The sequence below is a fragment of the Strix aluco genome, chromosome 5 (assembly GCF_031877795.1).
Source record: "Strix aluco isolate bStrAlu1 chromosome 5, bStrAlu1.hap1, whole genome shotgun sequence".
Lineage (NCBI taxonomy): Eukaryota > Metazoa > Chordata > Aves > Strigiformes > Strigidae > Strix > Strix aluco.
The window spans coordinates 72,888,594-72,915,373 of NC_133935.1; the positions used below are offsets into that span (position 1 = coordinate 72,888,594).

The 26,780-nt window shown below is 35.2% G+C and overlaps 1 protein-coding gene across 1 annotated transcript in view; it reads left to right on the plus strand.

The window, feature by feature from the left end:
• LRRK2 (leucine rich repeat kinase 2) overlaps positions 1-26,780 on the plus strand; it is a 72,280-nt gene that overhangs the window by 24,419 nt on the left and 21,081 nt on the right. The window contains exons 12-33 of the mRNA XM_074827763.1: positions 425-554; positions 1,706-1,830; positions 3,488-3,621; positions 5,167-5,311; positions 5,615-5,754; positions 7,104-7,232; positions 7,318-7,488; positions 9,197-9,452; positions 9,674-9,862; positions 11,323-11,444; positions 12,197-12,266; positions 12,716-12,936; positions 13,445-13,695; positions 14,971-15,119; positions 16,905-16,998; positions 18,910-19,096; positions 19,489-19,670; positions 20,193-20,422; positions 21,421-21,548; positions 22,777-22,995; positions 25,200-25,401; positions 26,005-26,093. Of these exons, the coding sequence (XP_074683864.1) occupies positions 425-554; positions 1,706-1,830; positions 3,488-3,621; positions 5,167-5,311; positions 5,615-5,754; positions 7,104-7,232; positions 7,318-7,488; positions 9,197-9,452; positions 9,674-9,862; positions 11,323-11,444; positions 12,197-12,266; positions 12,716-12,936; positions 13,445-13,695; positions 14,971-15,119; positions 16,905-16,998; positions 18,910-19,096; positions 19,489-19,670; positions 20,193-20,422; positions 21,421-21,548; positions 22,777-22,995; positions 25,200-25,401; positions 26,005-26,093 (3,563 nt within the window). The remainder of the gene's footprint in view (positions 1-424; positions 555-1,705; positions 1,831-3,487; positions 3,622-5,166; positions 5,312-5,614; positions 5,755-7,103; positions 7,233-7,317; positions 7,489-9,196; positions 9,453-9,673; positions 9,863-11,322; positions 11,445-12,196; positions 12,267-12,715; positions 12,937-13,444; positions 13,696-14,970; positions 15,120-16,904; positions 16,999-18,909; positions 19,097-19,488; positions 19,671-20,192; positions 20,423-21,420; positions 21,549-22,776; positions 22,996-25,199; positions 25,402-26,004; positions 26,094-26,780) is intronic.

Below are 26,780 nucleotides of genomic sequence, written 5' to 3' on the forward strand. Positions count from 1 at the left end.
TTTCATTTCTGAAGCCTTATTTTGGAAGTTACAAGTTTTTTTGAAAGTTTTAAGTTCTAGCTTTCCTACATGATCACAGAGTGCAATTAAGAGGAAAAATTGTTTAAGAATAAACATTTTTTACATTAAAAGTAAAGCTGTATGTTCTTATTACCTTAAGTTAACTTTATGTAAGTAAAAATAGCAGATGTATTTAAACTTATTAGGCATTCAGGAATTATAATGCTTTTGATTAAGCTATGCAAACAGAAGTCAGCTTCAGCTCAAATCCTTTCCCATTCTAATGTATACTTCTCTAACATATGTATTTGGTGAGGAAAAAAATGAAAAAAGGGGGAAAAAAAGTTAGCAGTTCTGCTGTGTGAGAACTATACATGAAGAGAGAGAGATTTACTTACAGGATGCTTGCTATTTTGTGTTGTAGTAAATATTAGGAAGACACTTTTGGCTAAAGGCATACATATGAATGTTTTGGACATAATGAGGAAACATCCACATTCTCCTGAAGTGGCTGAAAGTGCCTGCAGAATTCTGAATCATGTTTTTGAAGGAAGGTAATGTAATTAGAAATACGTGACCACTTTCAAAGTGAGGATTTGTGATATTCAGTGCTGTAAGTGTTTACATTTAAATTATTGTCTGTTTCACTGATGTTAAAATTGACCACAGGCTTACAGCCCTATTCAAGACATTGAATTTTGTAAGCCCTGTAGTCAAATGCCCAGGTGGATATGTGTAGGGAGCTGCATGTTCTTCCCTTTGTGGTTCTTGAGCAGTGAGGTTTGAATAGAGTATCGTTAGGTGATCTCCCCTCCTGTTAGCCACACTGGATTCCGTTGAGAGCTAAGAAATTTCCCACAATATTAACTCTGATTATTAAAAAAACATTGTGTTAATATTACTTTTGTGTTGGCTTTTGCAAATGCTCTACAACGTGACTGGGAAATCAAACTTGTGACTCATAAATACTGGTATACAGGGTGGGAATGTGATTCCAAGTGTCTTGCCAAGTTTTTCCAGCCTTCCCTGAAACCTTTATATATGCTAAACTGTCTGTGAAGAAATGACAGACTTAAGATATAGTCACAGAATTTCTTATGAATAATTTCATTTTATAAAGAAGAAAACCTCAAAACTTCCATAAACACATTCACAGGAATAAAAAGTATTATAAAATAACCTTAAAAGTGAGTTAGTGGCCTTTGGCTACTGCCATTTCTAGGAATGTTAATGATATCAAGATTATTTTCTTTTTCTTCAAGATTAGAACCTAATATTGATATTTTTCTGTTCATTCTACAAGTATCTGACAATTCATCAGCACTTTATGACAGTTGCAGAGTACTGTTAAGGAAAATGTGTCTTTTTGCAGGTCTGGGTTGGAATCAAAATGAAATATATGAATCCACCACTCACCCTGAATGAAATACTATACTCTCTGTCTATCACTGTTTTGGACTGGATTGAAAATTACCTCTCAGTAATCTAGAATGGAATTAGTTACATAGACTGAATTCATGGAATGATGTGAAAATAATATATTTGCTGGGATGATGAAAAGCACCATAGTTTAATTTGTATTTCATAGCTCAAACCAGATTTACAGTGTTCTAAAGGGTTATCACACAGTGTTAATTAAGGAAACAAATACATGTAAAATTTAGAAATGCATTCTTTTTATTTATTTTATAAACAATATTTTCAGTTTCCCTCATCTGGATACAATGACAGTAGCTGTATCAGAAGTTGTAAAAGCCATGAGGAAACATGAAAGATCACTCTCTGTACAACTGGAAGCTCTTCGAGTCCTTTTACACTTTATGATGCCCGGTAAGTCATCCAAAAATATAGTCGGTGTGGCATCATACACCAAATCAGAGAACAGAATTAGATAGCTGGGTTTTAGTCTTTCTTTTCTAATGACACAGCCTTTAATGGGACTTCAGAAAATTTATTGCAGTTCTGTACATAGCAGAGAGCAGCTGTAACTCTTTAAAAACATACAAGATGGAGGAAAACTTTTGAGGTATTGAAGGTAACAGACCAAAATTACCACTGCTGATTTCCCCTTGATCTCATCAATGAAGGGTTAGGTCCATTACTGCTAAGGAATTCAGGAGCTATTGCTGTGATTGTGTATTTTCGTCATAGATACCCTTTAAGAGAGAAAACAGTGATGATGACATCAACATTGTTGTACCACAAAATGCAATTATTTTAATAGTATCTATTGGAAGGAACATAAAGATTTGACCTCTGACACCAAAAAATAAAGACAGTGATTTAAAGATATGAAATACACTTTTATATACTATTTTCTACAGAGAAGGAGAAGCCAAACTGACTAGCTTAGAAATTCCTTTCCAAAAAAAAAAAAACCTATTTAAAGGCAATCTACAGTGGGAAAAATATGTTCTTTGTTAGTTCTATACCTTTAATAGAATTTGGGGAAAGTTTTAACTCTTCTTATCAGTTTACTGCTACATATCCTGTTTTTTTTCCTCTGATATTAAGTGTGAGAGTACAGACATTAGGTACTGGGTTTTTTTCAGAAGAACTTTTTGCCAGTATCTCTCAGCAGATGAACATTTACAAAACCAGTAACTCTGAAACTAGTAATTCAGCTAATATGCAGACTAATTGCAGGTTTTCAATTTCCTTCTATTCTTTGAATTATAATCCTAATACTTTCCTCTTTTTCAATAAACAGCAGGATTAAGACTTGATATATGTATTCTAACATGTAGTCAAGGTGCTTTTTTTGCCAGTATCCTGGAAGTGAGGCCCTTCTAAAGTGCAATCAAACAAAGGGAGCGGCAACTGGATGTTGGAACTTGCAGGTTAATTAGGGAATAAAAAGTAATTCATGGGGAAAATAGTAATCGGAACAAACATGAATGCTGAAGTGACTTTTAAAGGATTTTTGTGTACTTTCTGTAGTGCCACTTGACTGCAAGTGCCAATAGCTATAAGAAAGGTAAATCTGAAAGACCTTTCTCTGTTCTTTTATTTGTACTCACCTTGCACTTAACGTCCTCTGTGGGTAAAATTTGGCCCATGATGTGCTGCCAAGTGAAAAAGGGCAACTAGTTTATGGTTTCTCTATAGTGTCTCCTTTCCAGAAGGAAGAAGCATTCCGAAGTAAGTATCGGGAACACCAAGAAACCCCATAGCTCGAAAAAGTAATATATTGCAGTGAACCTTAGGCAAAATTCTTTGACGTGATTTTGCATTTTCACAGTAAGCAGTGAGCAAACATATGGTGAAATCATCATTTCAAACACAATGTACTCACACTACAATGCAAATCTGGAGGGACTCCAGTCTCTAACTACAGCGTTCTGAGAATGTTTTAAGATATGAAATATGCCCCCTGAGTCACCTGTATGTTCAATTTGATTGTTATATTGCATTAATAATATTGGGTTAATACTGGGGAGAATATTAAATCTGTTCTTCTGAGGAAGGTTGGTTTCTGTTGTTGCAGATACAAAGAATGAACACCAGAATGGTTCTTCCAGAGATGTGGGAGATGCTGCTTTCGCACTTACAGTAAAAGTCATTAAAAGCCAGTGTCTGTTGGAGGGAACTCATTCGTTGGTGCTTAATGCTTTGAACAGGGTATAGTTAAAGCTTTATTCTGATGAATTTTGTCACTGTTTTATACTCGCAATGGTGAATCATTTGTAAGTTTTAGTTACACATTTATTATTTATCTAAACAAGGCTAACTTTTTTTCAAGCATAGTTTATTTGTGATTTTTAATGGACTAATTTATACATTATAAGTGTCCTCATACCTACACCTCAACCACACATAGAACTGAGTGGTTCTTTCCTATGACTTTCATGGATATATACTCCTTTACTTTCAACAGAACAGTGTGTCTCAGTTGTCTCCCTTCCTTTCACTGTTCAATTCTATAACTTTTTCCAGCCACTGGAAAGCAGAATGATCACAGTGCCTTGAAGGGGAAGCTGAAAAGTGAAAGGCTGAAGCAGACCCAGTCTAAACAAAGGAAACACCAGACACTTTACACAGCAAATTAACCTTAAATCCTAGTGATAGGAAAGGTTTAACTTCATGGCCTTCAGAAGAATCCCACCTCCACAAGGTTTGCAAAGTTCACATGACCACAATCAAAATGTAGCAATTCACAGTTTTCTAGAAGTCTCTCAGCAATTTTAGGCTTGCCAAACACCTTCAGTCAAGGAAATCTATGTCTCTTACATTATTTGCTCTGACTTTTATAATAGATGTGTCAGCAAAAGAGTGCTAGAGTGTCTAAAGGACATTTCTTGACCTGAAGATGCAGAATATAGGAGTTAACAAGGGAGGCAAAATAATTTTTACTTCAGAATGTATTACAATCTGCAGTCCTTTCTGACCATCCTGACTGCTTTTTCTGACCCAGCTGGTTTGTGTTTTGGGGTACTACAGTATCAACCAGAAGGGCTAGAAATTAACATATTTTAAAGAAAAGCTAGAGAAGGAATAAGGAGGAAGATGGGCATGACTCCATTGAAATAATTTTGCAGATTTGCAAGTCACTGTGACAGCTATGCACACTTTCAAATCTAGGCCTCATCTAGGTTTCATCCATCTAGAAGTGGGGGAAAATTGGGAAAAATAATCACAAATAACCTGTTGAATTGCTATATAACTAAACCTAAAACTTTTAATATCTTGATGGGGTGTAGTAGTAGGGATATTGCTTCATATCTTTTTCTTTTTGTATTTTTTTCAATTGCCACCATGTTTATCACTTGTGCTGGTTCTCAAATAACCACATTTTGGTCCTTTTTAACCACAAAGGACATACATTTTCTCACTCTCCTTGTCCTAGCAAAATCATGTGAACTTGTGAATGGATGTACTGAAACTTTGAGGAAAAACAAAATCCCACTCTCTTATTAGAAAACTAGCTAGGGAATATTTTCAGAATCAAAGATGAAAATTTGGGAGGTTATGAGCAGCTGAAACTGACGGTTGAAAAGGAAACCTTTTTGAAATTACAATTATTATTGTCATATCAACTGTAATTTCACATACTTCAAGAACAACAATCACTTGTTCTTAAAGAACAACTTTAAGAACATGCAGCTCTTCTGTTGCCATTGTAAGCAGAACAAACTTGATCTGATTTTATATTCATTTCTCCATTAGTTTATTGGAAATCCTAGCATTCAGAAGTGTGGACTAAAACTACTTGCTTCTGTAGCTGAGTGCACTGGTGCACTAGAAATTTTGACCCAGCAAGGAGCTACTGACACTGTGCTTCACACCCTACAGATGTATCCAGACGAACAAGGTATGGAAGGTATTTTGTTAGTAGAATGTGAGTGATGTAGTAGGAGAGGCTGATTACCCATAGAAGCTGCAACCTATCTATTACACTCTAGTACTGGATGTGATTTAAGTTACATGTCAAGAAAAGGCTGCAGTACTGATAAGTCCTCAGATTCATCCACTTGGTAGTCATGCCTGGCTCTGTAATAGCTTATGCAAATAACTTTCTGGAATATTAGTAATATAACACTACTTACATCATGGGTTTATTCCACTCAGAATGTCTGAATAATCAACATTATTAATCTTTCTTTTTTTTTTCTAGACATACAGTGTTTGGGTTTGAGTCTTCTGTGCTCTTTGATTACAAGAAGGAGTTTGTGTATTGCAACTATGCATGTCCTGTCAACAGTTCTGGTTTCTACTCTGCGACGATTTAAAGAGGTCACTGAAATCCAGATGCATGTATGTGTTATTTCTATGTACAAAGATGAAATGCAAAACCTTAGAAAATTATTTCAATGTAGTTATATTTGAAGTATAATTCCTTATTTTAATTATTTTATTTTATTGCAATTACTATATTAGTATAAACCTTTATAATTAAACCAATATGTTTACCATAAAGATGATCTTCTTGGATGCATATATTCAATCCAGAATATGTAAGCATAGGTTTCAATGTTTATCTAAGACTTCTGAAATCTGCAAATTAAAACAAATTTCTCAGTCATGGTCCATCATTCAGTCAATATATAAGCATCTAATGAAGTAACTGTCATTATAGTATTGATATTCCCTTCTTTGAAGTGTAATAAAAAAAAACTTAGTTCCCAGCCCTGTCACAGCAATAAGCTTAGTGTAGGAATGCTGTATTTAAGAAGGATATTACTGGAATACTGTGTCAGACTTTGGTTCTACTTCTGAATGTGGAAGGAGGGTTCTTACTCTGTCTGCAAACACACGTTCAGTCCTCCTGGTGTGAAAGTTCTGTTTCCTCTGCTTCAGAAGCTTTCCCTGTTTGTTGCCAGTTTCATTTTTCTAGTGGAATGGAGCTTGCTTGTGAGATCAGCTTCCTGTGAGTTTCTGTACTTCTGTTTCAGATCAGTGTGAAAACATCACAAGTACAGCCTCCCTTCTTACTGCTGTTTTTCCTCCAATCCTTCCAAGTTTAGCTTAGCAACCAATGTAGAGAGAAATCAAAATAATGTGTTGGAATAAGGAAGTTTCTTAAAAGTGATTTAGTCTCAATTAGGTTTGAACAAAGAGTCTGTAATTTACCCAGTTCATGGTTCTAGGTGAACTTTACTTGCAGAATCATGGGATAATGTGGTGTTTCTTTTTAGTTTTCAGATACAACTGTTAAGATTTTCATTTAGCCTTTGTATTTTTTTCAAATTCAAGGACTACAGAGCAACACATAGGGACAAGGGGTGCATCTTCATCCCATATCCTTTGAAGGAGATTGTTTCCTCTGTACATTTTCAGGAAATCATGAGTACATTTGTCATTGCCAGGCAGGATGTTGTCAGATATTATGGTGCATAATTTGGCTTTTCAAAGTGTCAGTCAATATCTATTTAAGTGGGTCAGCTAAACAAGCATGAAACTACATTTATATAAACACAGAGATGCCAGCTGTTTCTGCCTTCTCTCCTGATCTTCTCCGATTTGTGAATTATTGCATGTTTAAAAGCAAGACAAAAAAAAAAAAAGCGCATATCTTTTGGTTGAAATTTTATTTTGTTGCACGACCTGTTTTAAAATGATGCTTTTTAACACTACTTATTTCAATCTTCTCATTGTGTTCTCAGGGATTTCATGCAATCTTGTCAATTCTTGATTTGTCACCTTGTTTTGCAAAGCTGCTGGTACATGAATCATTTGACACAGTGATTTTCTACCAGATGTCTATGTGTTTCACTGACCAGCGAGATCGACAGGTATCTTCTCTCTTTTGAAAGCTCCACAGCTAAGAATTTTGGCGGGTTTTTTGTCCTAACTTTGATTGTTTGTCTTCCAATTCAGTTTCAAAGCCTGTGTTGTAAATGTTTTGCTAAAATAGCTGAAAATGATGAATTAAAAAATACGATGCTGGAAAAAGCATGCATCGAGTACAATAGTATTATGGCTGAATGTTTACTTCTACTGGGAGCTGATATTAATAAGAAGACAAAGACAAACTCTTTGATCTATCAGGTAATACACGGTTTTATTGCTTTAAAATTCATGCTTTTGGGTTCCTTCCTCTTTTCATGTAAACATGTATTTGGAAGAACAGAGCAGCAATACTCAGTGCAAACTAACTGTGAACTGAGTGGTGTTAACCATTGCTACTCACGGTAACTCCAGGCTCAGTCTGATGTTCATTGAAACACTCTTCACTTTGTTGAAGCTCATAGAGTCACTGTCACCTAGAATGTGCCTGCACTGCCAGTTCAGTTCTGAGGCAAGTTCACTTTAAAGTCCATGCTTTCTGATTGTTTACACTGTTCACATGCAAACCTGAGTTCAATCAAGTACTGACCTAACCTTAGCTTTGGAGTATTTTAGAGGAAGAAGACTTAAGCTCAAGCCTTGCAAATTCCCAGTCATTTTTTCTGAACTAATCAGGTATACATGGCATCAAGCCCATTGGAGCACAGTCCATGAACTGACACTCCAAATTCAGCTCCTTCCAAGCTCTGTGAGGCCAAAGTACAGATGGACTAGCAGGCAGCACTTCACAGATAGGTTTCAGTGTGCTTAGTCTCACTGTTCTACACCTGCAAAGAAGACTTTGCCCAAAATGCCTGTCCTGGAGTGGATTTCTTTTACTTTGTATTGTACTTAAAGATGAATATAGTCATCAGTGTTTGTGCCTATTTAACTGCTCTAGTTAGAGTTCTGACTTTTTATCAACACAGCTAACATCTTGGAATGCCTGCAGTCACACTGGCTGTGAAGAGCTTTATCCAGACAGGGGCCGCATCCAGAGCATCAGCTATTTGAAATACATTGGTGTCTTAAATAAGGCCATAGGCAACCATCCCATCTAGATTCAGCCATGCCAATGGAGAGACTGTTCTCACCTGCTTATAAGTGCTCGTTGCTAAATGCGACTGCCTTTAAAATTTTTTTTGAGAAACAGTGTACATGGACACTTCTTAATTTTGCTTCATTTTCGAAGTTTTAAATGGTCTGAGAGAACCCAGCAGTACTGCCTGAAGTGAATTAGGAAGTGTTCACTTCTGCTGGCAGAGCTGGCTGGGTGATAAAGCACAGCTGGGTCTGGAACTGACCATTCATCCATGGAGCCTGAGGTAGGCAAGTCAGTGTTAGCAAACCACAGTGGAAATATTGAAGTAACTGGAAGTATTTCTACAAAATATTTGTAATATTCACAATCAACACTGCTCTGTGTAGCAGAGCAGGCTGAGAAATTGGAAGGAGTAAAGTGGACTGAAGCCAGTGGACCTGAGCTCCCTAGTGCTAGGCAAGTCTTGATGAGTCTCACCGTTGTTGCCTGTTCATCTGATATCCAGATGACATAGCAAAATAACCCCAAAGTCTCTTTTTTCCACTGAACAGATAAATAAATAGACTTGCTGTAGACTGCATGCGGAAACCAAACTACATAAATTACCATTCATTTTTGCCTGGAAATTGTGTGCACTCGTGGCAGAAATTACAATTACAGAACTCAGGCATTTCTTATATTTTGGGCAAAAACATCAGGAAAATGGGAGTTGGTACTCAGATGCCTTAGGCAGGCATGTGCTCTGAGGGGTAGGGAAGTGTGTAATTGAAAAAGAGACTTGATCCTAAAAATACAATGAATCTGAATTTGAGACAAGTCTCTTAATGCAGTCTGAGCTGTTGTTTGAGTGCCTTGCATAAATTTTTTTTAACTACTTTTCTCTGTTAGGTTTGTGAGAAAGGAAATAATCCTAAATTGGTGGAATTGCTATTAGCCAGTGGCGCTCGAGAGCAGGATGTTCGGAGTGCTTTAACCATCAGTATAAAGAGGGGAGATAGCCAAATCATCAGTTTGCTCTTAAAGAAGCTTAGTCTTGATGTCGCCAACAGCAGTATATGTCTTGGAGGATTTGGTATTGGGAGACTAGAACCTTCCTGGCTCATTCCTTTGTTCCCAGATAAACTTACTCCATTAAGAAAACAAAGTGAGTATATACAGAATTTGCGATACGAAATGTGTTAATATCTCTTGACAGTACTATGTAAGTGTTTTAGATCAAGACCTTAAATTGAGGATCTCTTCTTAGCATTCAGCTGGCTTCAGAAAGACTGCCAAACCTTGAAAATAAATTATTTCTGTTATTTTTTTAAAGCTATTTGAATTTCTTAGAGAATATACTATCTTTTTGGTTTGTTACACATACAGATGCAGGTTCTGCACTGGCAAGAATGGTGCTTAAATTCCAGATGAAGAGTATTTCAGAGGATGGATCAAGAGCCTCCTCTGATCTAAATTTCTCTGAAGATGGAATGGAAAAAAACTATGATTGGAATTTCATTTCTGACCCATTAGTGGACAGTGTTTTTCCTTTGAGTGATGATATTGATAGTGAAGGTAATTGTTTTTCTTTTCTTTTTTCTTTTTATAATCCAAATATAGTGTACCAGGGCTAATGTACCATAGCCATAAATAAGTTGTTTATTTGTATTTGAGACAAAACACTTCCCATGAAAAAAATATTTTTATCTAAAATTTTGTTTGTGGTAACATTGGAAAATAGTTTATGATGAGTAAGTGTGTGCTTTATATACAAAATTAGGATCTTAAAGCATTTTATTCAGTCATCCATTTAAAATTAGTTCTTTGTGCATTCAGTTTCTTGTAGAGAGAAAGAGTGGAATTCATCCAACCAAATTTAGATATTGATTATTTTGTTGTCTGTTTCTGAGCTATTCTCATATGCTGCCTTTATGGTTTGTAGCAAAAAGCAAGTGCTTCAAGAGCACAGTTTGTCTCATCATGAAGTCAGGTGTATTGTGATCCAGAAATCCCTGTTCCCTGGGTTGTCTGTAAATAAAGTACACACAACTAAGTCTGGTATAGAGGACCTTATTGTTAACGAATAAAGTAGGTGAAACAAGCCCTATCCCAAGGATATCTAATTGATCAGAAAGTGTAAATGACAAGTCTGTGTTCAATCCCACATCATGCTTGGTAACCATGTCAGGAAATATGAATGCCTTTAACTTATAAAAAACCCAGCATTTCTGGCTATAATATTGGTTACTTAATAATGAGAGTAAGTGGCCTTAATTTACAACATGCCTTTTGTTTGTTCAGGTGTCACTGTTGTTTTAGAACTGTTGGATACTTAAAATTATCACAGATGAAGAATTTGAATTTTGGATTCAGAGAATCCTAAGGAATTTGTTTTGTTTCGTTTTGTTCTTTTCCTTTACATCAGTCAGCATCATTTTTCATTTCTGTAGGACTGTAGCACAGATACATGATAGGTACTATTTGTCCCACATAGAAAAGTTGTTAAGTCATATGTAAATTATGGTTTAAAAAATTACAGGCTTTGCTAACAGAAGTGATTTTAGGAGTTTTAAAAGTACCTTTGAGAAGAGGAACACTAAATGGGTCCAGATAACCCTAAATCACCGAAGCCAGAGTGGCATTTGATGTTTCATTCTCAATAAATGTGAAAGTACAAATTTATCTATTAAATTATAACCTTTTTCTTACTGCAGTAGCACAGAGATGTGTTACAAAACATTGTAATAATTCAAACCTGCTAGAAATTTTAAATGATAAAACATCATTGTAGCAAGCTGCAGGTCATATTTGGAGCACGTCAGGTTAGTATGGCCCGTGTACTCTAAAACGTGTTGACAACATTTTTGGCCTATTGCACACACAATTAACCAGTGAGATCCTACCAATATTGATACTTTTGAAATGTATCTCAGTATCTATGTATATCAGCATCTGTAGTACAGTTGAATTCTGAGCCTCATCTTTAAATATGTTTCCTTACTTATTTGTCCTCCTGTGTTACTGTTTTGTACTAGGAAGTGACGGTTCACTTTTTACAAAAAAGAAGTCCAATTCCATTGCAGTTGCTGACTTATATTGTAGGGAAGTGGCATTTCAAAGAGGTTCTCCTACTTTGCCACGGCATTCCTACTCTGTGGTAAGTCAGATCCTTATTCATTCCAGGCTTATAATTCAATCTGTGTTGCCTACTGCAAAATTGTTAATAAACAAGTGGTAGGAAAGGTTATGTAACCATATGGGTTCTTGTCTCACTGTTGCCATTTAATATATCCTTCTATTGCTGTGCAATTACTGTGCTCCAGATCACTGTACAGATGAGAGTATTTCAGCAAAAATTTATGATCAGTAAAAAGTACATGTTCTTGCAAATTGCTCAAATTTCTGGTCTGATGTTCAAATGCAGATACAGAAACTGTGGCTCTATTCATAAAGACTTAGCTACCCCTTCGTGAAGCTAATCTTCACAGTGCTACTGTGATCAGTGAAGAGACACTGATTCCATAAGAAAATCTAAGAGGACAAATTGGTGGAATCAAAGTCAGGTTCCCTTGAGAGGAGCTTGTCTCTTTCCACTGACTGTAAAGGGAAACTGAAGAGACTGGCATCCCTAGAGGAAGTTTTTTTTATAATATCCTGCTCCATTCTATCACCCCACCCTAATGAAAGTAATTTTAGGTTGACAAAAAATGCATTACTTCCACTGTACTTTAAATCTACTGTTCTTTCATATTGCGTGGATCAGTGACCTGTTATTATTTGTAGTTGAAATGTAATGTTTCTTTGTGTTCCCCTTGGAAGTTCTGATAAAAAGAAACTTACTGAATTCAGATCATTTCAGATATCTGCATATGTCCACAACTGTTTTTTGTTCTCTCTGGGATTTTCTAGGGACCTGGCTCAGATTATGAACCATTAATGAAACAAAGAAGAAAATTCTTGCCTTCAGATGAATCCCCCAGTAAGTAAACTATACAATTTAACATATATAACAGATTTTTCACAAGCATAGCATGCAGAGATTTTAGTCAGATTATATATTTGTTTACAAAGAGCAGGGTACATTTTGGAAATAGTACAGTGGCTTACAAATAATGCATGTATAGGGATTTTTTTTTTCCCCAGGCTTCACAAATAATTTATGAAGAAGTAAACAAGCAATGAAATTTCATGAGTGTCCTTATTAGCTTTCAAAAAGCTACTTCTGTTGTGCAGTGCATAAGCATCCATCTCTTCCTTACCGTCTTAGAAATTTTTGTCTCTTAATAAAAGTCTTCACGGATTTGGATCTTAACCAGTATCCAAACATTCACTGTCTTCTGCATCTTTAGATCCGAAGTAGATTGATCTTAATTTTAATTATGTGACAAATGAAATAATTTTATTTTTCCCATGTTTTTGTTTTAATAGAAGGCATCTCAAAATTTTCACCACATATAAGACCATCAGACAGTCTTTCTTCACTGATGTCAGAGAAAGAATATATTAAATCATTAGATCTTTCATCAAATGAGCTGGAGAACATTGATGCCATCAGCCAGAATAGCTGCTTAACTAGTCATCTGGAACATCTTGAGAAACTGGAGCTCCACCAAAATGCTCTTACAAACATTCCAGAACAACTGTGTGAAGTAATTCTGCATAATTTTATGTAATACAAATAGAGATTAGTTACAGTAATTTGTTTGTCTCTAACAGCATACCCATAACAATACTACTCATGAATATGGGTGTATATTTTTGCATGCTTCATATATTCACTCAGTTTTCATTCAGTGGATTTATGTTCAGATAGAAATAAAAGTATTTCATGGAACTGTTTTAAGTCATTTACTGCAGAGAACTGCTTTAGGACGTGTTATATTGAGTAACATAATAAGTGGAACCAAGAGCTGCAGGCAATTCATATCTGTTAAATTTTATGAAATTGAGCTAATTAATTTTGAATAATGCTTTATATTTTATTCTGTAATAGAAATATTATGGGTTACATTGGTAATGGTTGCTATTTTCTGCTGGTTTTCCTAGTGAGAGAAATATAAGTAAATTAATAAATTGTATAAAATACAACCTAGTTTAAAACCTATAAATTCATATTTTCATTTAACTTTTTAAAAACAAATTGTCCATTTCTTTCAGAACTTGAAATGCTTGACTTACTTGGATTTGCACAGTAACAGATTTACTTCTTTTCCAACTTACTTATTAAAAATGAATTGTATTGCAAATCTTGATATCTCTCGAAATGACATTGGACCTTCCTTTGTTTTGGATCCATACCTCAGATGTCCATCTCTAAAGCAACTTAACCTTTCATACAATCAGCTGGTGTGCACTCCTGAATTTCTTACAAATGTTGCTGAAAATCTGGAACAGCTGTTGCTAGAAGGGTGAGTAGCATTAGTAAATGGACTGTAGCATAGCAGCATAACAGAAAATAATATATTTGTCATCCAGAATGATGACTGTTATAGCATGGAAGGGATTGTTTAGTCAGCAGTGAAACACTGACATTATCTTCCAAATGTGTAAATTGCTACAATTTTCAGGGTTGTATTACAAATTACATGAGAATACCTGTGGGCCTTGATAGAATCTAATAGCATTGCAGTTCCAGTAACATACAGAAAATGTTGTAGTTCAGTGTTTTTCTACTGCCATAATATTCATCCACAGGACTGTCTGTGTTGTCTAACGTATTCAAACAGGTTTTCTGTATACAGAATACAGTTTCCACTGTATTTCATATTCACCAAAGATTTTTTTGAAATATTATTTGTAGAATTGCCTTTATTGGTGTGGTTATGTTTTAAATGACAGAAGCAGAGAAATTATATAATTTTTTGTTTACCAGCACTTTTTATCATATTTGTTAGCGAGATAATTCATACATATATGAATTCTTAAGAATGCTATTATTGATAGCTCTGTAAGCTGCAGATACTCATTCATCTATTTTAAATAAGATGGTGATATTTTTCACACAGAAATTCACACAGAATAAAGATAACAACACATGTAACTCAAGCAAGCAGTACTAAGTATGTGAATCACATTTGCAAAAACAATATTTTAAATTCAAAATCCTGTTGAATTTCTTCATTAGCTTTATTTTGGACTTTATTAGAAATATAACCCTTCCAAAACAGTGCTTTGTGTTTCTTTTATCTCTGTATTTTGAGGATGTCTCTTTCTCTTTACAGTGTTCTTCTTCCCAGAATACATTGTTTGTAACATTATATACTTGTCCTGAATTGTATCCCCTATATGGAATTCCATTCTTTTTTTTTTTTAGATTGATAGTCATTCCGTGATTATAATCCTGCAAACACATATCTTTGCTAAACAGAACTACTCACAAATGCAACAGTCCTCTTCCTGTAGGATTGAGCTGCAGTACATAATCAGGGAATGACACCTTGTAGTACATTCTGACATTTGCTCTCCAAATTAATTAAAACAGTCTTAATATCAGTCATGTTATTCCATGTTGTCACATGTACCAGTATTTTTGCTGACTGGTCAGTCTTTATATAGATAAAAGTCTTATTTTTGGTTTACCACTGTAAGGATATCATTGTCAGATCAATACTCTTTACTTTCACTTTTTAGCTAATAGTTTCTGAATAAAACATGGATTTATTTTTTTCTTCTTGTTATCGTAGAAACAAAATTTCATGCTTATGTTCACCCATATGCTTGAAAGAACTGAAAATTTTAAACATTAGTAAGAACAGTATTTCATCCCTTGCTAAGAATGTCTTCACGGGCTGTACAAAACTGGAGCAGTTCAATGCCAGGATGAATGCTCTTGGTAAGTATCTGTGAAAATAGGATCCACCTTCTAGAAACCATTCTAAGTCACAAAATTCCTCAGCCACCAGCATTTTGAGTTTTGGGAGAACAGAAAAGGAGAATACCACATACACTTGTCCTTGTTTATACGGTTCCCTAAGCATCAGCTTTTGATCACTGTTGGAAGCAGTATAATTCCAGTGGGGCTTGATGACATTCGATCTGACTCAGCATAACTCATCTGAGTTTTACATTTGTAGTAGATGCTATAAAAATGGTTGAGTATACTTGAGATTGTACATAATGTTGGGGAAGGTTCAAGGCAGAGAAAATCATTCAGTCACCTTGCAAATCTAGTACTAATACAGGTTTAACACTGTACTGAAATACATATCATACAAGGATCCTGGCTTGTATCAGAAATAGTGTGGCCAGCAGGACTAGGGAAGTGATTGTCCCCCTGTACTCGGCACTGATGAGGCCACACCTAGAATAGTGTGTTCAGTTTTGGGTCCCTCACTGCAAGAAAGACATGGAGGTTCTGGAGCATGTCCAAAGAAGGGCAACGAAGATGGTGAAGGGTCTGGGGAACATGTTGTACGAGGAGCAGCTGAGGGAACTGGGGTTGTTTGGTCTGGAGAAAAGGAGGCTGAGGGGAAACCTCATCGCCCTCTACAACTACCTGAAAAAAGGTTGTAGCGAGATGGGTGTCGATCTCTTCTTCCAAATAACAAGTGATAGGAAGAGAGGAAATGGCCTCAAGTTGTGCCGGGGAGGTTTAGACTGGATATTGGAAAAAATTTCTTCACTGAAAGGGTTGTCAAGCACTGGAACAGGCTGCCCAGGGAAGTGGTTGAGTCACCATCCCTGGAGGTATTTAAAAGATGTGTAGATGTGGTGCTTAGGGACATGGTTTAGTGGTGGACTTGGCAGTGTTAGGTTAATGGTGGGACTTGAAGATCTTAAAGGTCTTTTCCAGCCTAAATAATTCTATGATTCTAAGTATTGCCATACTATCCATATCCAGCGTTGTCTTCTGAATAAGATAAAATGTTTGATTCACTTGCTGGAACACAGGTGTCATTTGAGATGCCCTGAAGTATCTCACTTGACTTACAGCTTCTGGTCCAGAAAAAGCAGGTCTTCCATAGCTCCTATGTCATATCTCCAAGCTATGTGCAAATAGCTCAGATACCACAGAGCAGATCACCTTCAGTAGAACCCAGTTTAAACAAGTAATTAAGTTTAGAGTGTGTTTCAGTGGCTTAGCATATTTTATGCAAAGGTATTAAAATTAATTTAGCTATGAAAAATACAAATTATATAAATGAGACTTTAATAATACTGCAAGAGTTCCTAAGGTACTGTCAGAATTTCTGTCTTCACGTCATAAAGTCTTTCATTTTGGAATTGTTGCCACAGTATTTCAAAAGGTAGCTTTTATACCTGCATTAAACACAGCTGAACCATTAGAGTCATTTTTATATGCATAAGACCCACCACTTACTGGGTGAATTACAGGAATGTTATGTATACTGGCAATACAGTAAAGTGTAAGATTATTTCAGCATTTAATGCCAATATGAGATCAAGTATAATAGTACGTAATGTGATAAAAGCCAATACATTAACTTTTCTTTAAAAAAAATATTCAGATTCTGCCTTTGGTATCTCATACAAAGACCTATGTATAGAAGATGACAGGCTGACCTTTTAGTCTGTCTTTGATTTTAGAAAATTCCAGCCTCAAAATAATTTAAACAGTTCTGAAAAGGAATAGGATTAACCTCTTTTTCTGCTCTAGAAATAATACCTGACTTGTCATCCAGCATAACAAGCCTAAAATTATCCCAAAATCGTTTTATTAATGTTCCAGAAGCGATTCTTTTTCTACCACAGTAAGTCATTATTTTATTTATTTTTGTTTATTTTTAAAACAATTATTTAATTATTATTTATTAGTTTATTGATTTGTTTATCGTATTGTTTTATTTATTTATTTATGTCATGTTCTTGATGAAAATCAAGAACAAATCAAGGCAAGACCTTTGTTCAGCAGAAAATTCTGCATGTTTTACTGGTTTTCAGGAAATCCTCTCTTAACAGGTTAAATCCTCTCTAACAGGTTAAATCCAAAACTTACTAGCTTTTAACTGAAGACAAATTAATCACAATTTCTTCATTATTCTGTGAAATTCTGTTCCTTGGATTCAAATCATTGTTATTGAAAATTTATTGCTTGACTGCTGAAGCTGACAATTCTTGCTGAGAAGACCAGAATGAATTTATTATTTTCTTGAAACCAACAGTAAAAATAAAAAGAATCTGGCAATTTTTCCTTTTCAAGAAGTTCTGCAGACTTTTGCACAAGGCTACTGAGATTAGTTTTTCACTTCCCAAATATCACAAGATATTTATTCTCAAAGAATGACACTTCCTCCAGATAGAATTGTGATAAAGATGCATGTGACATTTATTTTGCTATACCTTCAAAGCATTACTCATGTGAAACTCACAGTTCTGCTTTTTTTTACAGAAGTTACTGACCTTAACAGGTCACTAGAATCAGGTTGTGGAAGGAGTGCTTGAAAGGGATGATCAGATCAGTTATATGATAGAAGTGGGTAGATGTGAGTGCTGATGGCACCATGGGGAGGGCAGATTCAGAGATTTGTGAACTTACATTAATCACATTTACATAGAACACATCATTATTAACATGATAATATACTGGTTCAGCATTCTAACGTTTATATTCACAGCAGCAAATTTAATGGATGTGTTGAAAAAAGGTGCAGCTTTCAGGTTCTACATCTTCCAGTCCAGACAAATTAATAAGGAGTTGCATGGAACTTTTGCATGCTTCATGTTCCACAATAACATAAACAGCATCTTTGTCCAACAGATGACTTACAGAAGTGGAATGTTCTTAAATACATGTGTAGTTGAACAATATAATTTATGTACATACATGTATTTAGAAACATATATTCATAGAAACATCTGATAAAAGAGTGAGGGATCCATGCCATCTAATGTTAGTCTCCTCTTGGGTTCTAGAAAGTTGATAATACCAGGAAGTTCCCCCTTTTTTTTTTAATTTGAAATGTATAAAAAAGCACAGGAAAATACATATTATTATTATGTTAGATTGCAATTAACTTTTTTAATATAGTTATTCTAGTAAGTTAGACATTGCACATAACAGTGTACTCCATGGTCCTGCACTCATCTGTAACTGGAGTCCTGAGCTAAACTCTGTTCTCTGTTACCTGGGTATAAATGTATATTAATAATACTGTTTACAGTTGAATTACTGAATATTTGCACTTACAGGAGTGTGAATGATGTTTGTCTGTGTCTTCTACTAATATGAACACAGCCATGCATGTCTGCAAATTGTAGAAAGAAGGAGGAAGTGAACTATTATCACAATATATACACTTACTTAGAGTGACATTTTCATTTACTATCTGAAACAATACACACAGTAATGTGGCTGTTTATTTTCATGACTAGGCAATCTCATTTACAGACAAATACCTTGACAGAATATTATACTGAATCAATCATATGTATTTTCTTATTTTTTCTGAGGTAATAAAGACCTACTTATAGTATCATCTTAATTACTTTTGCTCATAGTAGTAATTCTCTATCTTCTTCTATCTACATTCCTGTCAGAAAGCTGTCTGTTCTGATATCTAATAAATTTGTTTATTTATTAAAAATTAATACAGTTCCAGTTAATCCCAGTTGTATTTTTTTCATTTGCTAATTTCTCTCTTTTTTCATTTCCATGTTTTTAGTTTGCGATCAGTAGATTTAAGCCAAAACAAGATCATAAGTCTTCCTGGACCAATGCACTGGAAATCATTAAACTTAAGGGAGCTGTTATTTAATCATAATCAAATAGATGTCTTGGACTTGAGTGAAAAGGCATGTGCATGGTCTAGACTAGAAAAGCTACACCTGTCCCACAACAAGTTAAAAGAGGTAAAGTGTAAGATTCCACCTAAAGAAAATCAAATCACTTTTTAATTGAAGGCAATTTTTCAATGTTCATTTGATTTTTATGTCACCTCTCATATCATCATAAATTCTATTAGTAAAATGATATGTAAGTGCAAATAGTACTTCTTGTGAATGAAAATCACCATATACTATTAAGCTTTTCTATCTGGAATGTGTCATATAATCAGATTGTATAATGAATTCATTACGAGGCCCTTTGGCTATTAGTGTGGGATATAGGCCTGTTTATTAAAAGAAGTTAAACTGCAGCAGTAAAAATAATTCCTAGTTTTGTTAAATATTTAATGTATTCATGCTCATACTTTTTTTTTTTTTTTGACATTTAATTGCTCATTAAATGTTATTTTATTTAGATTCCTCCTCAGATTGGCTTCCTAGAGAACTTGACTTCTCTGGATGTAAGTCATAATCCTGATTTGAGATTCTTTCCAGACGAAATGGGAAGACTGTCCAAAATCTGGGATCTTCCTTTGGAAGGACTCCATCTTAATTTAGACTTCAAACATGTGGGATGCAAAGCCAGAGACATTATCAGGTTTGTTGCCCTATTGTTCTTGAATATTCTTGTTTTGCTTGGGATATGCAGTAAGCATTAAGGAAACAACATATCCTTTTGAAAAGACATACTGGTTTGTCATATGAAATCCAGCATGATACTGTATAGAAGGTATCATATCACATCATATCATAACACACACATAAAAAAGATTATAGTGATGTAGACTATAATATTACTTCTCAAATTTGTTGTTTCTGTAAATCATGCAATAAACGATACTTACCAGTTATTTCTAATACATTTCTTGTGTTCCCAAGTGCATCGCACAGAACACATTTTTGGGTAATTACCAAAAAAAAAAAAAGACACATTCTGAATTAAGCTTTAACTTACAAACCAGAAATTAGAATAGACTGTTAAAATCCCAGTAATTGATATTAAACAGATATTGAAAATTTGAAGAAAATGGTGTGGGTTTAGATTTTTCCTTGGTCTTGAGTTCTGCTGGTATTTTTCTTTATTATACTTCTGTGAGTATTGCAAACTTTTTTATGACAGATTTCTTCAACAACGACTGAAGAAGGCTGTACCTTATAACAGAATGAAGCTCATGATTGTTGGAAACACTGGCAGTGGGAAAACTACCCTGCTACAACAACTAATGAAATGCAAACGAACAGAATTGGGCTCTCCAAAAGCTACAGTAGGCATTGATGTAAAAGACTGGATCATTCAAGGGAAGGGCAAAACAAAGAAAGAGCTTATATTAAATGTGTGGGATTTTGGAGGTATTTCAAGAGTTTATTGTCCTTTACTGTTGTCTTTTCTAACACATTAATGCATTACTTATTCTTGGAGTCAGCCTGTGAAATTTCGAATTGTGAACGTCAGAATCATGCAAACTTACACCAAAAGTCAAGTCACCACTTATAAATTAGTGAATTCTGTAAATTGGCAGCTAATCCTTCAAATTTAGTATAAAGCCTCAGGAATTTCTTATCACCAGCTGTGGTCTGACCACTGATTTCAACCATAGCACTCTAGAACTGGCATTTCAGAATAGTAAGAAACTGCGTGTAATCACTAGAAGAATTATCTTCCACTCAACTCTGCTTCTCCCTTTTATAGACTGGGTCTCTCTGGGTTCTACAGTATCACTGTTTCCTAAGGTCACAGAAAACAAAGTGCTTAGGAGGAGTCTTTTTTTGGAAAATTTCTAAGTGGGGGGGACTCCAGAAGCACTTGTGAAATTCTGGGGTATTTTAGGCTATGGAAAAATTATTTTTAAACATTGGTCTGTGATCATTTAAATACAGTCTGTATCACAATGGATAAGCAGAGAAGAGCAGCATTCAAGCTAAATGTCCAGCTTCAACTGTGATTTTAAGTGCTTAATCACATGAACTTAGAAGTCTTAGTTTGAAGTTGCTGAAAGGATAGGAGAAAGGGAGGGAAGAGGGAAGGAAGGAGTGAGGGAGAAATTCAGTATTGGAGTTTTGAAAGAATCATGATCTTCCAAGTTGTTCTTGCAGCAACTGTGTTTATCCAGATGTTAAATCTTACACTTCTTGATTTAAAACTAGCTTACATATTTCAACACTACACTTCAGGCAATGAGATACCACAGAGTACCAAACCTAAAATTCATAGTTATTACAGGTTTCCTGTCAATTTAGATAATTTTCTGTAAGCATTATGATCTGAGAAAAAGTGTTCTGCTGCCTTTTTGTGATCTGAAGATGTTCAATGAGGGAAGTACTAAACAGTGGACATTTTTTATCATTAGGACAAGAAGAGTTCTACAGTACCCACCCTCATTTTATGACCCAAAGAGCTTTATATCTTGCTGTTTATGATCTCAGCAAAGGACAAGCAGAGGTGGATGCTATGAAGCCATGGCTTTTTAACATCAAGGTAAGCCATAGATATGTACAGAATGGAATTCCCCTTTCCAGGGAGCTGTTGGTGAACAGCAAATTAACCACAAATATTTTTAGGTACGGGAAGAGAAAGAAGATAAATTGTAAGAGCTGAAATATATATTGGATATGAAAACATTTGTGGACATACAAAGACATGATCAGCACCATTTTGTACTTAAAATGGTACAGAGTGATGTGCAAAATAATGGTTTGTGTGTTCTGGCAATATTTTGAATTGACTGATGAAAATAAGAAAGGGATAGTATTAAAGGGATGACAAGTTAAACCTGCTTTTTCTTATACACTGTTGTAAATTCTGGGGAAATCAGAATTTGACTAATTTAAAGCTGACTAGCTGCAGGTTTGAAATCATGCTGTTAAGTGTATGCTTAGCATCCTATTGTTAATAGGAATGATTCCAGGACTGTGGTAGGGAAATTGGTCTGAGAATCTGCCTATGTATTTTGCTTTTGCTCCAAGTGGTTTGTTTGCATTTGATGGAATCACCCCGTTGTGAGCATTACTTGTCTTTTCCTTTTGCATGATGATTAGCCATGGCTTGGCAATGCAATTACATAAAGATTTTGTATACTGATCCTGTTTGTTAAACTTGTCTTTTTCACTCTTTTCATCTTGAGCAGTGATACAGGACAGAGAGTTACACTCAGTTTAGTGTTGATGAAGACCATTCGCGATGTTCTCCTTTGCTGTGCACTACTTGCTAGTTTCATTGCTGCACTGTTCCAATTACAACTAGCAGAGTACCCTTTGCTTTTCCATTTTGTTGGGTGTTTTTAGTGAAAAATACAGTTGTCCCTTTATTTTACTGACAGTGTTATAATCTGTAAAATATGAAATCCAGATCAATGCTGCTTTCTTTTAGAAAAAGATGATTTTCTAATATTTCTATTTGGAAATAAGACTGCTCTCTGTATGTTAAAAATTATGTTTTGTATTTATAGGCTGATGCTTTTTTACTGCCTTATCTGGTCAAGGCTATTATATGGGATTGCAGTTTAAGGTTACTCTGAATAAAGACATGAAATAGTATTTCAGATTTCAAACTTATTTAAAAAGAGGTCTATTTAAAGAGGGAGAAACAGTTGCTTTTTTCATTGTATTGATTGTTTTGACTAAATTGTTCACATTTTATGTGGATATAAAACAATAACATCAACATTCAGTATTGAGTTAATTGTCTGTATGGATCTTACTAACAGGCTCGAGCGTCAACATCCCCCGTCATTCTTGTTGGCACTCATTTAGATGTTTCTGATGAAATGCAACGTAAGGCCTGCATGAGTAAAATTACTAGAGAACTGCTGAATAAGCGAGGCTTCCCAGCAATCCAAGATTATCACTTTGTAAATGCTACGGAAGAATCTGATTCCATTATCAGGCTTCGGAAAATCATAATAAAGGAGAGTCTTCACTTCAAGGTAAGCTACATACTGTTTGTACTACTGTTAACATCCTAGGTTTAGTTAGTTAAATATATTTCTAAACATTAATTAACACATAATTAAATACATTTTTATTGTGACGGCAAACTCATCTTGCCTTCTATCAAAGGTTACACACAGCAAAATAATGAAAGAAGATCACCAGGTTTGTTTTCATTTCATCTTCTACCAAAAAAATCAACTTAGTAAAAATCTCAGCTAAGTTATGTTTTCAAGAACTAGGTCTATAAATAGAATATTTAATTAAAAATAGGCCATCTTTTTCTTAAGAAGAAATCTGTTCAAAAACTGGGTTTTGTTGGATGGCAACATATAATTGCAGGAGTAAGTAGTACAATATCTCAGGAGACCAGGAAGTAAGATTTTGTGATTTCTAAAAGCCACCTAATTCTCCATGTACTGATTTATTTTTACATAGTGTGAAACTATTTCTAGAAAGAGGAAAGTGAATTAAAGCAGGAAAAGAAGACCCTTTGGACTGAACGATCCTCCTAAATTGGAGAATCTGCACTCATAGTTCTGTTGTCTCTGAAGTCATCCCTACCCCTCATTCCCTTCTATCTCCTTAGCCACAGCATGAAGCTCTAAGTGTGAATGACAAGCATGAAGAGCCTGGCCCAGGCATGGAGCTTATAGAAAGACAGGATCCAATCTGTAGCAAAAAGAATATACATATTTTTATTTTTTCATTTATACAATATCAATCATGTATAGTGTCATAACATGTTCAAGAGAAAAGGTGATGTCATGTCCTACTGAAGTTAGTGGCAGAACTTCATAAATCATAGCAGAGCCCAAATTTCCTCTGAATTACTGCTCAGAAGATTTTATAGAGCAAATGCTGTGATGATGACCAGCCTTACACTGGTGGTGTTACAGAGGAGAGAAAGAGTGCACACATCTCTTGTTTCTGTCTCAGGAACTACCAGCTTAACCACACCTGTAATCTGCCTAACTTCATTCCACCAGTGCTAAGTGGCAGTGAGGTGGCCCGTTCAGGTGCAGTGGATTAATTCCACTTCTTATAGATCGAGTAGGCATGAACAGAGCTGGTGTTTGTAAAGGTATATGTAGCCCTGTATCGCACCATACTTCAACACTCAGAAGTTCTGCTTTTTGAAAACATTTCACTTTTAGGTACCTAAAAATTGTTCCTGTAACATCCATGTCTCTTGTGTCTATGACTTAAACTGATGTTTAAATTTTTACACAAATGTAAGGTAGCCTGAAGGAAATGAGATAGTTTTAGTTTCCATAAATAACGTAGACACTTTGTGAAGGGAGTGTTACAAGTACCTGCTTAGAAGTTAGACAAAGTGAGTTAAGTATTCAGCATTATCATCAAGTGCTCTGAGTCTTTGAAATTACACAAGGTACTAATTACATTTTTCACAAGGTACTAATCACATTTTTGACACAAAAAATGCTGCTGTGCATCGGTGTTTAACTTATTTGAGAGAAAGATTACAAACTAAAAATACAGTTTGGAAGTGTTGGGAAAATTATTTCCCATTTCTTCAAAAAATGACTAGCTCAGTGCCCATGGAGAGTGAAAAGCCTGGTCATGTGCTAGCTAATAGCAAAGGTCACAGGATGTCTCCAGGAAGGAACTCAGGCTCAGGAAAAAGAGGCAAAGCACCCAACTCTGTTTCCTGTCACTAATGTGGCTAAATTTATTTCTTCCTCTCGTCCACTGACTATCAGCAGTGGAGACTTTTAGTTGAGCTACTACCCTTTTCCCTGCAGTTTATATAAAGACATGTCTAGAAATATTACAGATTACAAGAGGTATCATTTTTCTTTATTCCTTTGCTTGTTGTCTTGTGTTAACCTGAAATGCATGACATCATCTCTCCATACAGTGAATATTTTCCTTTTACTTGAAAGCTTCTCTTTGAAAGTATGTCTTCTGAGAAGATATGATTTTTTTATGTACATGTAAAATGGCAATATTTTCTTCTTTGAGTATTCATTTATAGAAAGACATTCATAATATAATTCTGAAAGAAGAATTAGTTAACATCTACCTTTCAGAATCCATGTTAGTCAATAAATGAGTGTTCTTGTTCCTTCTTGCTGCTACTGTTGAGTGGACATACCCACCTTACATCTTCATTTTATTGTCTGCATTTCACATGAATAAATGAATACATTTAAGATTATTATTCCTAATTATACAGATAAGAGATCAACCAGTGGTTGGTCAGCTAATTCCTGACAGCTACCTGGAGCTAGAGAAGAGAATTTTGCTGGAACGTAAAAATGTCCCCATTGAATTTCCTGTGATTGATCAGAAACGCTTACTGGAACTGGTACAAGAAAGCCAGTTACAATTGGATGAAAATGAACTCCCTCATGCGATTCATTTTCTGAATGAATCAGGTAAAATACTGTCTTCAATGCATGTTTCAAATCTGTGGCAGACAGACCTGTACACATTTTTAAATCTCACACAGGTTGCCATAGAGTGTTGAGCTGAAATGCTTAAGCTTGGGTAACATTAGTTTGATAATCCAGGTTGTTATGTCATAAAGGAATTCCATGATATAAAGGATCACTACTGTAACAATTTATATCTCTTACCCCTCCCTAAAAATATCATACCTGCTGGTTAGACAACACAGTTTCTGAAGAAAGATGCAATTGCTCTAATAGCTTGAATAGAATAGCAGTTAAATGAACGAATGTAACAGCTTATCTCAGTGTCGTACAGACTTCATAAGATTAAATAATAAACCACACAGAGCATTTGCTTGGCAAAAAAACAAGTCAGATTACAAATCTGACAAAACATCTGAAAATAAAGGTAAAGCTGAACAAACCATGATTGCGTTCTACCCTCCCGAAATATTGACAAAAGTTCAATCACTGTATTTATTATTCAAATTGTTCCTGTCGTAAGAAAACCAGCCCAGAGTGGGGTGTTTAGTTTGCTTAATACAGAGCTTGAGAAATGCATTGCTAATTACAGTATTCTTTGCACAGGTGTACTCCTTCATTTTCAAGACCCAGCATTACAGTTAAGAGACCTGTATTTTGTAGATCCTAAGTGGCTCTGTAAAATCATGGCACAGGTTAGACTCTGATTACTGTTTGTATCTACATTCATGGAACTTTTTCCCCTGTTTGAAACCACTGTAATTTATCAGTGATTCTTCTTCACCCTTTGTTTCCTGTTTCATGATCTAGAATTTTCTCAGGGCCAAGATTCGTTTACCTGGTTCTTTCTGTTTCCTTTGATTTCTAGACAACTGTCTGTCTCAGTGCTTCTATGTCCTTACACTGTAACGTCCAATATAATGTAAACTGCACTGGACACAAGAATACATGTAGAATAGAAAAACCCCAAGGATGCAAAGTAATCCTTCAATATGTTGCAATAGGTTGAGGATGAAAGCTGGAATTTTGGATTAAAGTATGGGGAAAGAAGGGTCATTGTATGCTTGATGCTTGATGGCAGAGCAATACAGATTCACATGTTGGGACAGGAGAGTAGCAGACTCATTGCTTAAGTGACACCATCATTGAAATATTGATCTAGAAACGCTCTCAAAATTTTTTATATATATTATTTCCTAACCTCTGAAACTTTACCTTTCATTCAGAGCAGGAAATGGGATGGCAAAAATGTAAATTTGAGCCTTTAAAGCTGGTGGGATTAAGACTGAGAAAAGACCAAGAAGATCACAACACACAGTGAAAGCTACTGAAAGAATGGTAGAACACAAGTGGCTTGGACAGGTTAAATTTTTTCAGTGCTG